Here is a 17,876-nt window from a genome sequence, read left to right as displayed (position 1 = left end):
CCCCATTCAGGCCCACCCACCTCTTCTCAGAGAAACACCAGACATCCCCCTCAAACAGGCCCACCCGCCTCATCCCACAGAAACACCAGAGCCCCTCAGCCAGGCCGAATCACCTTAGTCCACAGAAACACCAGAGCCCCCTCATTCACACCCAACCGCCTCATCCCACAGAAATAGCACAGCCCCCTCAGGCAGGCGCAACCGCCTCAGCCCACAGAAACATCAGACTGCCCTCAGCCAGACCCATCCGCCTCAGCCCACAGAAACACTAGATCCCCCTCAGCCAGGCCCAACCAGCTCAGCCCACAGAAACACCAGAGGCCCCTCAGCCAGGCCCACCCATCTCATCCGACAGAAACACGAGAGTCCCCTCAGTCAGGCCCAACAAGCTCAGCCCACAGCAACACCACAGTACCTTCAGCCAGGCCCGCCTGCCTCATCCCACAGAAACACCAGAGCCCCTTCAGCCAGGCCGAACCACCTAGCCCAGAGAAACACCAGAGCCCACTGAGCCAGGCCCACCTGCCTTATTCCACAGAAATACCACAGTCCCCTCAGCCAGGCCCAATCACCTCAGCCCACAGAAACACCAGAGCCCCATCACCCACGCCCACCCACCACATCACACAGAAACACCAGAGACCCCCCAGCCAGGCCCAAACGACTCATCCCACAGAAACACCAGAACCCCCTCAGTCAGGCCCAACCACTTCAGCCCACAGAAACACCAGAGTCCCCTCAGCCAAGCACACCCGCCTCAGCACACAGAAACACCAGAGCCCTCTCAACCAGGCCCAACTGCCTCAGCCCACAGAAATACCAGAGTCCCCTCGGCCAGACCCAACCGCCTAGGCCACAGAAACAACAGAGCCCCCTCAGCCAGGCGCAACGAGCTCAGTCCACAGAAACAACAGAGTCCCCTCAACCAGGCCCAAGTAGCTCAGCCCACAGAAACACCAGAGTCCGGTCAGACAGGCCCAATCAGCTCACCCCACAGAAACATCAGAGTCCCCAAGCCAAGCCCAACCAGCTTAGCCCACAGAAACACCAGAATCCCCACACACAGGCCCAATCAGCTCACCCCACAGAAACACTCAAGTCCTTTCACGTAGACCCAATGGCCTCAGCCCACGGAAACATCAGAGCCCCCACAGCCAGGCCCACCCGCCTCATCCCACAGAAACACCACAGCCCCCTCAGCGAGGCCCAACCAGCTCAGCCCACAGAATCACCAGAGCTCCCTCAGCCAGGCCCAATCGCCTCAGCCCACAGAAACACCAGAGTGCCCTTAGCCAGGTCCAATCAGCTGAGCCCACAGAAACACCAGAGCCTCCTCAGCCAGACCCAAACGCCTCAGCACACAGAAACACCAGAGTCAGCTCAGCCAGGCCCAAGCAGTTCAGCCCACAGAAACGCCAGAGCCCCCTCAACCAGGCCCACCTGCCTCAACCTACAGGAACACCAGAGCCCACTCAGCTTGTTCACTTCCTACTTTACAGTCTCCTTCAGGGCTGTCGGACTAGGAGCATTTTATCTCCACTTCCACAGCCCTCGCGTCTCGGGGCTTTATGTCCACTCACTCATAGGGACGTTGTGGGAAACCCTCTCCTTCTCCTCTGGGCCCCTCAATGGCAACTGTGAGACAGCTTTTTTCCAGACCTAAGAGAAAGGCCAGGTTTTGTTTCCCATGAGGCTGCCGTGGCTTTTATCACACAGAAGTATGAGATGGTCTGTGGTCTCAGCCCCTAAGCAGACACTGGGACTCTGGGAGCAAACGAGAGGCTCAGTCCAGGACCACAGGTTGCACCCCTTTGGCGGCCCTTCTGGTTTTAACCCTACCTTTGGCCTATCCCTCTGTTTTTTTCCTTTTTTAGAAATAAAGTCTATGTTTGGTTTTCAGTTGTTTATTTGTTGTTAGAACCACAAATAATCTGTGAAGTGAGACTTGTAAAAATAATTGAATATATAATTTTAAAATGCATTAAAATATAAACCTAGCCTAAATCATGTGCAAAAGTCTTGAAAATCCAAAGTACCTTTGAAAATCTGACCAGAGAGCTTTTAGAGAAGTTTAAAGAAAATACTTAATAACTTACAGTTGACAATGGCAATGTTTATTCCTCTGGCAACATTTCCCAGCTTTTCTCCCATGAGCCTGAAATGGAGCTAAGCATTAGTCAAGTACCAAGAGGTGTGCGACTCTCCCCGCTCCACAAAGTCTTCCCCTGACCAAATGTCAGTCTCATCTGCTGTCCCCTACCTTTTCCTTGAAGGTCTGCACTGGCCTTGGTGCAGCTCCCAAGAACGCCACTCCCATGCTTACCCACACACATCTACTCCCAGTGTCTACAGACTCAATCCCTCAGGGGACCTGGAATCTCAGGGCACCTGGACACTGCATTCAATCTTATAATTTAGACAAATGGCTAGGGTGAAGAAAAACCAAGATTTATTTAGCTCAGGCTCTTCACAGATGTACTTTTTTGTTAATTTATTATCTATTTATTGATTGAGGCAGGGTCTCACTCTGTCATCCAGACTGGAGTGCAGTTGTGCAATCTTGGCTCACTGCAACCTCTGCCTCTCAGGCTCAAACAATCCTTCCATCTCAGTCTCCCAAGTAACTGGAACTACAAGCGTGCATCACTATAACTGGCTAATTTTTTGTAGAGATGGAGTTTTGCCATGAAGCTCAGGGCGGGTCTTGAACTCTTGGGCTCAAGTGGTCTGCCCGCTTCAGCCTCCCAAAGCACTGGGATTACAGACATGAGCCACTGTGCCTGGCTATGTCACTTAATTTTTAACCTTTAAATTGGAGAATATGAAATGCCAAATTCGAGATTGTGCCCTAAAATCAGGAAGACTAAATGACTTTCCTGGAGAGGGTAATTATTGCTGAAGATCACAGAAATTGTGTGTGTGCATGTTGTACATGTGCATGTTCCCATTGTCAAGTGTCAGAATCAATGACGTTAGCTTTATGAAAAGAATTTGGAAGTCTTCCTCCTTTATCCATGCTTTGGAATAGTGAACACAAAACTTTAATATTCTGTTTTGACACCTTTACCTAAACTCCCCTATGAGTTTTCTAGGCTTAGTGCTTTTTGACAATTTTAGAGAATATTCCGTAATAACTTGAAGCAGAAAGAACTTTCTGATAATAGAAAATTGGCTAATCTAAACCAACTCTCTAATAGAGAAAAACAGAAAACATGAGGCAAGTTTATTGTTGCTGTTGTTGTTAAAGATCTGGTTGTATACATTAGAGACCAAATAAGGTAGTAAAGAATTTCCCAGGCCAAGATCTGGGAGAAGACTAAATTTCAGGTTGGTAAGTCCAGCATTTAAAACTACTTTTAACCAAGGAGAATTTTCTGATTCCAGAAAAGGTGTGTAAGGATGTGAACAGTTCTTCTGACAACCATGTGAGCCAAGGAAACAGAAGTTGGAAGGCAAGGTCAGGGCCATGTTAAATCTCCCACATCTTATTTGGGCTGAGGTCACAAAGGGTTGAATCCTGAAAGTGAGAGCAAACCAGAAATAAATCAGAGCTTGTATAAACTTCAGCCTAGTTTTTAGTCAACTAGGTGGCCCAGAAAATCTTTAACACTTATTCAGGTCATCCTGTTCTGCTAAAGGTTCCAGGTCCCTAGGAGAAGCAAAGACAATTCCTCAGAAGAAGATATCATCCCATGCCTCAATTTTTTTAAAAAAACAGTGCAAGATCATATGAAATCTCACACGTGAGGAAAGAAGCCAACGCACACAAGAGCCATGGAACCAGCAGAAAACAGTGGATAACAGTGACGGACTCACAGGCACACTAAATGGTTGTATACATTAGAGACCAAATAAAGTCTAAATGCTTAGTCTAAATTAGAGACGAAATGCTAGAGTTATCCAACTCAGACTTTAACTATAATGTATTCAAAAACATGGTTGATAAAATTAAAAATTTCAGAACTGAAAAGTACCAAAACTGACATGCTGATTTAAAAAAGAACCAGAATAAATTTCTAAAACTAAGATAATATAGTAACCTAAAATCAGTAGCGAATGAATGGGTTTGACAGCAGATTAGGCACAGTGGAAGAGAGAATCAGTGAATGGAAAACATCTCTGTCCATGATAAAGAGCAGAGAGATAAACAAATGGAAAATACAAAATAGACTGTAGGCTACAGAAAATACAGTAGTGATAAGGTCTAACATATGTTTCATTAAGAATCTCAGAAGAGGAGAAAGTGAATGGGCAGAAGATACAAGAGCAGATAATTTGTTAAATTTGATGAAGGACTTCAATACCTACATATTTAAGAAACTCAAAAAAACTCCAAAGAAGATAAAACAACAAAAGACACACTGGGGTACAAATGTTGAAAACCAAAGACAAGGAATCTCAAAGGTGACAGGGATGAGGGGAATAGGCAGTTACTTTCACAGTAGCAACAATAAGACTGTCAGCTGACTTCTCAAAAGGAAAATATAGAACCTAGAAGACAGTGGAATAGTACCTTGAATGTGCTGAAATAAAATAATGGCCAACACAGCCTGCAAAAGTATTTTTCAGGAACAAAGATGAAATAAAGATATTTCAAAAAACATAAACTGGAAGGATTCACCATCAGCAGACCATGCTATTTTTCAGGAATGAAGATGAAATAAAGATACTTCAGAGAAACATAAACTGGAAGAATTCACCATCAGCAGAACATGCAGCAGCGTTTGCTCTGTGTCTTTTGCTGTAATAAACCTTACCTATAAGTGTAACATGTTATTGGGTCTTAGGAGTTTTTCTAGAGTATCACCGAATTTGAGGCTAGTTGTGAGAATCCTTCTGCAAAAAAACACTCAACAGAAATGTATGTGCATGTGCACCAAGAGACATAAACAGTACTGGGCATAATAACCCCAAACTGGGGAACACTCAAATGTCATTCAACCATAGAGTGGATAACTGTAACATATTCATGCAATGCAGTATGAGACAGCAATGAACATCTAAGAACAACAGCTACATCCAACAAGAAGGATAAATCTCAGACACAAAAGAGTATTTGGTTTACAATTCCATTTATACAAAGTCCAAAACAGACAACATTAAACAAATGTTTAATTAAATAACAGTATTTTGCAATGCATGCTTAGGCAGTAAAACTACCAAGCAAAGTGAGGAAATCAATCGACATCAAAAAAATCCAGGTTACCACTGGGCAGGAAGGAAAGAGGAAGTTGCATTTGGGAAGGGGTACACAGAGGGCTTATGGAGAGATAAGTGATCGTCTATTTCTTAGCAAGGATGGTGGTTACACAAGTGTTCACCTTATCATAATTTATTACAAAATGATATATTCATCATAAGGTTATTCATTGCAGCATTATTGGTAATACCAAAATATATCAAACATCAGAAATGCCTATCAGCGCAGAACTAGTTGAATAAACTATGACACATCCATGCTATGGAATACTACATATCAATAAAGAAAATGAGGAAAAGCCTTATGTACTGATATGGAGTAATCTCTATTAACTGTTAAGTGAAGAAAGCCAAAGTCAAAACTGTGTATAGAGTTTACCACCTTCTATGTAAGAAAGGATATATATGTGTGTGTACATGAGTGTATATGTGTATACATGTGTATATATACATATATGTGCACATATTCATACACACATATACATATATATTCACATGTATACATGCACATATATACATGTATACAAAACATACATAGATATGTATTAATTATATATATATATAGCTTATTTTTTTGCCATTAAAAAATATTGGAAGAATAAATCAAAAACTAATTTAAAAATTAATGGAGATGGGAACAGGAGGTGGAGAGAAAAGGTGGAGAATACAGGGAAGATTTCTCTGAGCCTCCTTTTTTGGAACTGTAATGTTCAAACATAATGCTGATTTCTGAACGACATAAACACATACACAAAAATTAAATGAAACCCAAAGAAAAAGAGAAAAACCTAGCATTGAAAGCACATGGAAATTAATCCAATGTAAAATAACTACAGGGAAAGTAATTATTTCATATGACTGTGGCCATTGCTATGAGTTGAATGTTTGTCACCTCTCAATGCCATGTGGAAATTTCATTGCTATTGCAACAATATTAAGAGGTGGGACATTTAGGAAGTGATTAGGCCATGACGACTCTGCCCTGCTGAATGGATCAATGCTGTTATCACAGGAGTGGGTGGGTTCCTTATAAAAGGACAACTTTGGCCGGGCGCGGTGGCTCACACCTGTAATCCCAGCACTTTGGGAGGCTGAGGCAGGCGGATCACAAGGTCAAGAGATCAAGACCATCCTGGCCAACATGGTGAAACTCTGTCTCTACTAAAAATACAAAAATTAGCTGGACATGGTGGTGTGCGCCTGTAGTCCCAGCTACTCGGGAGGCTGAAGCAGAACTGCTTAACCTGGGAGGCAGAGGTTGCATTGAGCCGAGATGGCACCACTGTACTCCAGCCTGGTGACAGAGAGAGACTCCGTCTCCAAAAAAAAAAAAAAGACAACTTCAATCCCCTTTTGTCTCTCTCTCTCTCTCTCTGTCTGCTGGAGCTGGGACACCCTTCTACTTCTCCTACCTTGAACATGAGAACTCCAGGCTCTCCAGCCTTTAGACTCCAAGACTGACACCAGCAGACCCCCCATCTCCTATTGGTTTTCAAACTAAGAATTACACCATCTGCCTCTCTGGTTCTGAGGCTTTGGTACTTGGACTCAGCCATGTTACCAGCATCCCAGGGTCTCCAGCTTGCAGATGGCCTGTCATGGGACCTCTTGGCCTCCATAATTGCATAAGCCAATTTCCGTAATAAATAAATCCACTCTTTCCTTTCTCTTCCTACCTCCCACCACCATTGGCTCTGTCTCTCTGGAGAGCCTTGATTAATATAGACATCTGACTCTTTATACCCTTAATAAAATATTTTTAAACCTGTAAGGAACTGCAAACAACATTTTTTAACTTCGCTCAGTAGTTGTATTGTTAGTAGTCCTGGTATTGTAATTTGAAGGCAAAGGTTAATAGTACTAGGAACCAAGATTCTCAGTGTAAGGGAAGAGTTAAAATGTAAAATCAAAGAACTTAAGGGGGTAAGACTCCCGCACTGCTGAATTTGAATTGTAAATGCTAATATAAATTTATGATTTAGAAACAAATGCATTGCTTGGTTCTGTCCACTAAAAGTGCCCATGGGTGTCTAGATCTCAGTTTCTAAATACCATGTCCCATTAAGGAACTATCCTTTTAGAGAAATGGCTGATTACAATCTGAACAAAGAAGGACTCGCCTGAGCTTAGCTGTGCTATAAATTGAGGAAGCACAAAAAAAAAAAAAAAAAAAAGGCCCACTCAAGAAGAAACTGCAAATTTAATTGATGTAATAAGTACAGCACTACTTAAGTTATCTGTTTCTTCTTGAGGTTAAAAACCTCAAAACAAACCCCTCCAGGCCTGGATGAGTTTGTTGGGAAATCACACCAAATATTTAACGAAGAAATAATATCAATCCTATATGGATTTTCCCAAAATATTGAAGAAGTGTGAAGTATGGACTGCAAACAGAAACAACACCTACTTTAATCCAGGGGGGTGAGGATCATGAAATAAAACTAAGAAACTATCAGCTGAATTTTCATATTCCCAGGACTTTGAAGGACTTTGCCACATATTCAAAGTAAAGAAGTCTAACTTTGCTTTTTAAAGTAGTCTAACTTTGTTCAGAGCCCACGTGGCCCTGAACACCCCTGAGGCTCCCATGCCCCTACGTCCCCCACATGCCTTTCACTGCATCACTACCGATCCCTACTCAGATCCCAGAGTAGTTGTCTATCATCACCCACAGAACCCTCAGGGCTGTGCTCACTTCAGATTTAAATCCTAAGTATAACTGCAGTCAAATGAAACCGTAAAACCATTCAACACAGGACACATACAGCCATTAGAGACAATCAGCTCCTTCCCTGATGAATACAGCAGAGCTTTCTCATTTCCACTTGGATGCTCTCAGCCTTTTGCCTGAGACCAACGACATATGGTTCTCTCCTATGGGCAGAAATGCTGCTTGGTCAGCCTCAGAGAAGGTGGAAGAACCAGTAGGATAGCTTTATTTTCCTTCTAAACACCGGTACTTACAGGTTATCCTCAAAGCAGATTTTGGCGTACTTGTTTATCCCACCTCCGCTGAGTAACCTGTAGGCATAGGTGTCAGATGGGCAGGGAGTCCAGTGGTCACATTTTTGCCTTTTGGGGACTGGGGCTGTAATGAATAAGAAAGTATATAGCCGTTAACATCCCACAGTAATTTGCAGATGCACCTGCTGCTTGGTGGAGAGCACCAGCACTTCATACCAGAAACTCCAAGCAGCAGTGGGAAAACCTGAGGGGAAGGGTTTCCAGACTTCACTGAGAATTCCCCTAAAGACACAAAGCTCACTGAATCTGATTTTATTTTAAAGTGACAAATAAGCAAAGAGAGAGAGGGATACTGAGTAGCGTAAAAATTTCAAAAGGGCTGGGAATCACTGCCCATGGCTGCCCATTGTGACGTTCTTGGTGGGCAATGTAATTTGCAGTACAATAAAAGAAAGATTACAGGGGTCTAAGAGAGCTGGTGAGCAAAGACAGTCCTCTGTGGAGCATCTATAAAGCGTCCGCATCTACACAGCCTTAGACACCTTAAACACACACATCATACAACATGCCACAGACACTATAAACACACATACCATACATAACATACAACACATCACATACTCAACACACTGACACACACACCACACATGCATACACACACATGATGTATCACATACACACACACACTATACACAACACACATTCACACACATCATACAACATACTGCACATCTCACACACACACCATGTACTCACCACACACATATGCACACCACGCCATATAGACACACACACTGTACATGTACACACACACACCACACCACTCCCACACACATTCCCCCCAACACACACCATATCACACACACCATGTACTCACCACACACATATGCACACCATGCCATATAGACACACACACTGTACTTGTACACACACACACCACACCACTCCCACACACATTCCCCCCCAGCACACACCATATCACACACAGACACACACACACTCTCTACCACATACACCTGACCACCACAGCTGACCCACTCTCCTTTCACTTGAGTGTGAGGAACTGAGCTTTTTGCCCAGGATGCTATGATGTCAGATCTTGGCATCAGCATCCTTATTTCACAGTTGTCAGCAGTTTGGGAGGATTGAGGGACCTGAGGCTGGAATGCGAGGAGCCCACCTGGCCCCGAACACCCCTGAGGCTCCCAAGTCCCAACAGCCCCCGCACATCTTTCACTGCATCACTACTGATCCCACTCAGATCCCAGAATAGTTGTCTATCATCACCCACAGAACCCACAGGGCTGTGCTCTCTTCAGATTTAAATCCTAAGTCTGCAGAAAGGAATTCAGAAAGAACTCTCTCACCTTAAGTTTGAGTAGAGACTTGGCTCTATTTTATGAATTACTGTACTCTTAGCACCTTAAACTAAGAAGTATGGTCAGCAAAATGGTAGATTATACATAAAAGATCACAAGTAAAGAATAAAAGTATACCACTATAGAAAACCATATAATCAGAAACAAAGACAGTAAGACAGGAAGAAAGGAAAAAAGGATCTACAAAACAACCAGGAAACAATGAACAAAATTGAAGCAGTAAAGCCTTATCTATCAATAATTACCTCAAATGTAAATGAATTAAATTCTCAAAAGATATAGATTAGCTTGATGGATTTAAAAACAAACACAAAAACAAGACCCTACAGGAGACTCACTTCACCTTTAAAAAATGTATAGATTGAAAATGAAAGGATGGAAAAAATATTCCATGCAAATGGAAACCAAAAGAGAGCAGGGATAGCTATATTTACATCAGTTTAAACAGACTTTAAGTCAAACTTTGAAAAAAGGCAAAGATGGTAATTATATGATAATAAAGGAGTGAATTCATCAAGAAGACATAATTGTGTGTGTGCGTATGTGTGTGTGTGTGTGTATATATATATATATATATATGCACCAAACATCAGAGCATCTAAATGCAAAAATTAAGAGAGCTGAAGGCAGAGATAAACTGTAATACAATAGTAGTAGTGTATGTCAATATCCCATTTTCAACAATAGATCAGCCAGGCAGAAAATTATTTAAAAATTAAATTTTGTCTTAGTCTGTTCAGGCTGTTTTAAAAAAATACCTTAGGCTAGGTAATTTGTAAACAACACAAATTTATTTCTTAAACTTTTTGTTGTTTTTGAGATGGAGTCTCACTCTGTTGCCCAGGCTGGAGTGTGGTGGCATGATCTCGGCTCACTGCAACCTCTGCCTCTCAGGTTCAAGCGATTCTCCTGCCTCACCCTCCCAAGTAGCTGAGACTACAGGCACGCACCACCACATCTGGCTAATTTTTGTCTTTTTAGTAGAGATGGGGTTTTGCCATGTTGGCCAGGCTGGTCTTGAACTCCTGACCTCAGGTGATCTACCCACCTCAGCCTCCCAAAGTGCTGGAATTACAGATGTGAGCCACCGTGCCTGGCCTATTTCTTAAACTTTCAGAGGCTGGGAAATCCAAGGTCAGGGTGCTAGCAGATACAATGTCTGATGAGGGCCCATTTTTCATAGATTGCACCTTGTTGCTGTGTCCTGACATGGTGGAAAGGGGCAAACATGCCCCCTTCAATCTCTTTTATAAGGGTGTTAATACCATTACTGGGGCTCTAATCCCATTCATAAGTCTTCATGTCTTACTTTCCACAAGGCCCTACCTCTTAATACTATCAGATGAGTGATGAGGTTTCAACATATAAATACTGATGGGACATCAACACTCAGCATAGAAGACTTGAATTGCTCTTTACACCAAATGCATCTAATAGACATATACAGAGCATTCTATTCAGCAGCAACAAAATATCCATGATTCTCAAGCACACATGGAATATCTTCCGGGACAGACCATATATTAGGTCACAAATCAAAGCTTAACAAATGTAAGAAGATTGAAATAGCATCAAGTATCTTTTCCTACTACCATGGCATGAAGCTAGAAATCAACAATAGGAGTATATTAGGCCGTTATCCCATTGCTATAAAGAAATACCCGAGACTGAGTAATTTATAAAGAAAAGAGATTTAATTGGCTTATGGTTCTGCAGGTTGTACAGGAAGCATGGTGCTCGTATCTGCTTAGCTTCTGGGGAGGCCTCAGGAAACTTAAATCATGGTGGAAGGCAAAGTGGGAGCATGGCCAGAGCAGGAGCAATAGAGAATGAGGGTGGGAAGGAGGTGCCACACACTTTTAAACAACCGGATCTCATGAAAATTCACTATCATGAGCACTGCATCAAGGGGATGGTGCTAAACCATTCATGAGGCATCCACTCCTATGATCCAAACACCTCCCACCATGCCCCACCTCCAACAACAGGGATTAAAATTTGACATGAGATTTGTTGGGGACATAAATCCAAATCATATCATTTTGCCCCAGTCCCCCAAATATCTTGTCCTTCTCACATTGCAAAATACAATTATGCCTTCTCAATAGTCCCCCAAAGTCCAAAATCATTCCAGCATTAACTCAAAAGTCCAAAATCCCAAGTCTCATCTGAGATAAGGCAAATCTCTTCCACCTACAAGCCTGTAAAAATCAAACGTTATTTACTTCCAAGACACAATGGAGGTACAAGCATTGGGTAAAATATTCCCATCTTAAAAGGGAAATATCAGCCAAAAGAAAGAGGCTACAGGCCCCACACAAGTCCAAAACCCAGCAGGGCAGTTATCAAATCTTAAAGCTCCAAAACAATCTCCTTTTACTCCATGTCTCACATCCAGGGTACACTGGTATGACGGGTGGACTCTCAAGGCCTCGGGCAACTAGTCTCACCCCAGGGGCTTTGCAAGGCTCAGTCCCTGAGGCTGCTCTCACAAACTGGCATTAAGTTTCTGTGGCTTTTTCATGCTGAGGGTGCAAGCTGCCAGGATCTGCCACTCTGGGGTCTGGAGGATGGTAGCCCTCTTCCCACAGCTCCACTAGGCAGTGCTCCAGTGGGAACTAGTGTGGGGGCTCAAACCCCACATTTCCCATTTGCACTGTTCTAGTAGAGGTTCTGCCCCTGCAGCGGCTTCTGCTTGAGCACTCAGGATTTCCCATATATTCTCTGAAATCTAGGTAGAGGCTCCCATGGATTAACTCTTGCATTCTGTGCACCTGCAGCCTTAATATCATGTGAACGCCCCCCAGGCTTATGGCCTGAACCCTCTGAAGCAGCAGCTTCAGCCGTACCTGGGCCTCTTTGAGCCATGGCTGAAACTAGAGCTGCTGAGATGCAGGGAACAGTGTCTAGAAGCTGAACAGGTTAGTGGGGCCCTGGGGCTGACCCATGAAACCATGCTGTATTCTTAAACTTCTGGGCCTATGTGACAAGAGGGGCTGCGGCAAAGGTCTTTGAAATGCCTTTGGGGCCTTTTTCCCATTGTCTTGGTTAATAGCACTAGGCTTCTTTTTACTTAGGTAAATTTCTGCAGCCTGCTTGAATTCCTCCTGTGAAAATAGGCTTTTCTCTTTTACCACATGGCCAGGCTGTACATTTTCTGAACTTTTATGCTCTGCTTCCCCTTTAAATATAAGTTCCAACTTTAGGTCACTTCTTTGCTAACACTTATGAGCACAGGTTACTAGAAGCAGCCAGGTCATATCTTAAATGCTTTGCTGCTTACAAATTTATTCCATCAGATACCCTAAATTATCAGTCTCAAGTTCCAAGTTCCACAGATCCCTAGGTCAGGGGCACAATGCAGCCAAGCTCCTTGCTAAGGCACAATAAAAGTGACCTTTGCTCCATTTCCCAATAATTTCCTCATTTCCATCTGAGACTTCTTCAACCTGGCCTTCACCATCCACCTCATTATCAGCATTTTGGTCACAACCATTCAACTAGTCTCTAGGAAGTTCCAAACTTTCACTCATCTTCTTGTCTTCTGAGCCTCCAAAGTTTTCCAATCTCTGCTTGTTATCCAGTTCCAAAGTTGCTTCCTCATTTTCATATATCTTTATAGCAATGCTCCACTCTTATGTACCAATGTTCTGTATTAGTCCATTCTTGCACTGCTATAAAGAAATATCTGAGATTGGGTAATTTAGAAAGAAAAGGGCTTTAATTGGCTCACAGTTCCACAGCCTGTACAGGAAGTATAATGCTAGCATCTTCTCAGCTTCTGGGAAGGCCCCAGGAAACTTATAATCACAGCAGAAGCCAAAGGGATAGCAGGCATATCACATGGCCAGAGCAGAAGCAAGAGAGAGAAGAGGGAGGTACCACACATTTTTGAACAATCAGATCTTGTGAGAACTCACTCATTATCATGAGAACAGTACCAAGAAGATGGTGCTAAAGCATTCATAAGAAATCCACTCCCATGAGCCAATCACATTTCACCAGGCCCCATCTCCAACACTGAGGATTACAATTCAACATGAGATTTGGTGAGGACATGGATTCAAGCCGTATCAGAAAGTAATTTCAGAAAATTCACAAATATGTAGAAATCAAACAACATTGGCTTCTGAACAGCCAATGGATCAAAGAAGAAATTAACAGGGAGATTAAAAACTATCTTGAGACAAAAAAATAAAAAAATAAAACCAGACACACAACAAATCAAAACTTATGAGATACAGTAAAACAGTCCTAAGAGGAGTTTATAGTAATAAATGCATACATTAAAAAAAGGTCTCACATAAACAACCTAAGGTTATACATCAAGAAACTAGAAAATGAAGAACAAAGTAAGCCCAAAGTTAGCAGAAGGAAAAAAACGACAACAATCATAACAGAAGTACATGAAATGGAGCCTAGAAAAACAATAGAAAAGGTCATAAAAACAGACTTGGTTTTTTGAAAAGAGATAAAATCGACAAACCTTTAGCTAGACTAAGAAAAAAAGAAAGAGAAGACTCAAATCAAATCAGTAATGAAAGAGCAGACATTACTACTGATACCACAGAAACACTGAAGTATCATAAGAGACTATTGTGAACAATTATACACCAAAAAAAGGAATAGACCAATAAATGTAAGGAGACTAAGTCAGTAATAGAAAGTCTTCATCAAAAAAAAAAAAAAAAAAAATTCCCAGGACCAGATCGCTTCATGGCTGAATTTTACTAACCAATTAAAGAACTAATACCAACTAATTTCAAACTCTTCCAAAAAACTGAAGAGGAGGGAATACTTCTAAACTCACTTTATAAGGCCAGTATTACCCTGATACCAAAGCCAGACAAGGGCACTACAGGAAAATAAAAGTGTAGGTCAATATCCCGGATGAACATAGATGCCAAATTCCTCAACAAAATATTAATACTAGCAAATTGAATTCAACAAGACATTAAAAAAATCATTCACCATGTGTATTAGTACATTCTTGCATTGCTATAAAGAAATGTCTAAGATTGTGTAATTTATAAAGAGGTTTAATTGGCTCATGGTCCTGCAGGCTTTACAGAAAGCTTGGTGCTGGCATCTGCTTAGCTTCTAGGGAGGCCTCAGGAAGCTTACAATCACAATCATGGTGGAAGGTGAAGGGGAGCAGGCATGTCACATGGTGAAAGTAGGAGCAAGTGAGATAGAGTGGCAGGGGGAGGTGCCACCCACTTAAATTACCAGATCTCACAAGAACTCACTAGCGCAAAGGCAGCACCAAGCTGTAAAGGATGCACCCTCATGATCCAAATATGTCCCCCTCCAGGCTCCACCTCCAGCATTGGGAATTACAATTCCAAATGAGATTTGGGCAGGGCCAAATATCCAAACGAAATCACCATGACTAAGAGGGACCTATCCTTGCAAGGACAGATGCAAGGATGATTCAACATACACAAATCAATAATGTGATATACCGCATCAACGGAATGGACAAAAGCTGTATGAGAATGTCATATGGTTTAGACAGAAAGTAGAAGAAAAGAATTTGACAAAATTGAAATCCTTTCATGATAATGTTCCTTAACACAATGAAGACCACATATGAAAAGCCCACAGTTAACATCATAATATCAACTCAAGTTAATGGGGAAAGGACAGTCCCTTCAATAAATGGTATTGGGAAAACTGGATCTCCATATGCAGAAGAATGAAATTAGATCCTCATCTCACACCACATAAAAAAGTCAACTCAAAATAAATTAACAACTTAAACATAAGACCTGAAAATATGAAATTACTCGATAAAATATAAGGGAAAAGCTCCATGATGTTGGTTTGGGCAATGATTTGGGGAATATGCCCTAAAAATATAGGCAATACAAGCAAAAATTGGCAAAGGGAATTACATCAAACCAAAAAGTTTCTGCACAGCAAAGGAAACAATCAACGGAGTGAAGAGACAACCTACAAAATGGGGGAGAATATTTGCAAAGTGTAAATCTGGTGATTAATATTCAAAACATATAAGGAACCCAAACAACCAATAACAAGAAAACAAACAAAAAACCTGATTGAAAAATGGGTAAAGAACTTGAATAAAGATTTTTCCAAATAAGACATACAAATAATTAAAATGTATATGAAAACATGTTCAATATTACTAATAATCAGGGCAATGCAAATGCATGATGAGATACCAGCTCACACCTGTTAGAATGGCTATTACTAATAACAGGAAAGATAATGAGTGTTGGTGAAGATGTGGAGCAAAGAAAACCCTATATGCTATTGGCGGGAACGTAGGTTAGTATAACCATTACGGAAAAACAGTATGGAGATTCCTCAAATAATTGAAAGTAGAATATATGATTCAGCAATCTCACATCTGAGCATACATCCAAAGGATATGAAATCAGTATGTCAAAGAGAGATCTGCACTCCCAGGTTCACTGCAGCATTATTCACAATAGCCAAATACGGAATCAACCTATGTGCCCATCGATGAAAGAATGAATAAGGAAAATGTGGTATAACAGAGTGCACGATAGAATGCTATTCAGCCTAAAAGAGAAGGAAATCCTGCCATTTGTGACAACGTAGATGAATGTGGAGGACATTATGCTAAGAGAAACAACACACCCACAGAAAGACAAACACCACGTGTTCTCACCTACATGTGGAATCTAAACAAGTTGAACTCATAGAAGCAGAGTAGGATGGTGAGAGGAGGATGGTACTTACCAGAGGCCAGAGGTTCAGGGTTTGGGAAGATGTTGGTCGAAATGTACGAAGTTTCAGCTACACAGGAGGAATAAGTTCAACAGATCTATTGCACATCATAGTGACTACAGTTAATAACAATATACAGTGGTCTTCCTGTCATTCACAAAGGGTACATTCCAATATGCCAAGTGGATGCATGAAGCCACAAATAGTACAGAACCCTATATATACCAGTTGGGTATCCCCTCTCCAAAATGCTTGGGACCAGCAGTGTTTCAAATTTTTTTGGATTTTGGAATGTTTGCATTATGCTTACCAGTTGAACATCCCAAATCTGAAAATTCCAAATCCAAAACCCTCCGATGAATATTTCCTTGGAGTGTCATGTTGCTGCTCAAAAAGTTTTAGATTTTGAAGCATTTCAGGTTGTGTGTTTTCAGATTTGGGATGCTCTACCTATATTATTATTATTTTTTTCCTATACAGACATACCTGTGATAAAGTTTAGTTTACAAATTAGGCAAAGTAAGAGATTAACAACAATTAACAATACAGTTTAATTTATAAATTAGTTGGAGCAAGAGATTAACAACTAACTCTAATAAAGTTACATGAATGTGGTCTCTCGCAAAACATCTTACTGTATTTACTGAAATTCTTAGCAAATTCAGCAAATGATTTTTTTCTTTCCTTATGAAATCGAGAGCTTTCACCTTTTCACTTAAAGAAAGTACTTTCCAGCTGAGCGTGGTGGCTCATGCCTGTAATCCCACACTTTGGGAGGCTGAGATGGGCAGATCACCTGAGCTCAGGAGTTCGAGACCAGCCTGGCCAACATGGCAAAACCCTGTCTCTGCTAAAAATACAAATATTAGCCATGCATGGTGGTGAGCACCTGTAATCCCAGCTACTTGGGAGGCTGAGGCAGGAGAATCACTCGAACTCGGGAGGCGGAGGTTGCAGTGAGCCAAGATGGCGCGACTGCACTCCAGCTTGGGTGACAGAGCATGACTTCATCTCAAAAAAAAAAAAAAGGAAGAAAGCAAGCAAGCAAGCACTTTCTGGCTTCTCTTTGGCATATCCAAGTTGCCAGCACCTCTACTCTTGCTCTGTGGAGCCATTATTCAGTAAAATAAAGGTGACTTGAACACAGATACTCTGACAGTCAATCCGATGACCAGGCTGGCTCCTAAGTGACTAATAGGCAGGGAGTGCGTACAGCACCGAGATGCTGGACAAAGGGAGGATTCACGTCCCCCGTGGGATAAGGCAGGACAAGGAGAGAAGGTGTGAGATTACAACACAGTAATCAAAATGGCACACAATTTAAAACATATAAATTGCTTTTTTCTGGGGTTTTCCATTTAGTACATTTGCACTGTGAATGGCCAAGGGTAAGTGAAATCACAGAAAGCAAAACCACAGATAAGTAGGGGGAACTACTGCATTGTATACACGAAAATCACCACTAGAGTAGATTTTAAGTGTTTCATCACATAAAAATGTTAAATATGTGAGGTGATGCATGTTAACTGGCTTGATTGGGCCATTCCACAATATATACATATATCAACACATGCTGTCAATGAATTAAAGATAAAAGCTATCATGACCAGGGCA

The 17,876-nt window shown here is 41.8% G+C and overlaps 1 protein-coding gene across 1 annotated transcript in view; it reads right to left on the bottom strand.

Moving 5' to 3' along the window:
* Positions 1 to 17,876, bottom strand: part of FAM3B (family with sequence similarity 3, member B) — a 52,787-nt gene that overhangs the window by 15,015 nt on the left and 19,896 nt on the right. Inside the window, exons 3-4 of the mRNA XM_011954220.1 lie at positions 8,164 to 8,287; positions 2,093 to 2,155 (exon numbers count right to left, since the gene is read on the bottom strand). Coding sequence (XP_011809610.1) covers positions 2,093 to 2,155; positions 8,164 to 8,287 — 187 coding nt within the window. The remainder of the gene's footprint in view (positions 1 to 2,092; positions 2,156 to 8,163; positions 8,288 to 17,876) is intronic.

Source organism: Colobus angolensis, unplaced genomic scaffold (assembly GCF_000951035.1).
Source record: "Colobus angolensis palliatus isolate OR3802 unplaced genomic scaffold, Cang.pa_1.0 Scaffold38, whole genome shotgun sequence".
NCBI classification, from domain to species: Eukaryota; Metazoa; Chordata; class Mammalia; order Primates; family Cercopithecidae; genus Colobus; species Colobus angolensis.
The sequence above is the reverse complement of the archived record's forward strand: the minus strand, read 5'-3'. Positions and strand labels throughout refer to the sequence as shown.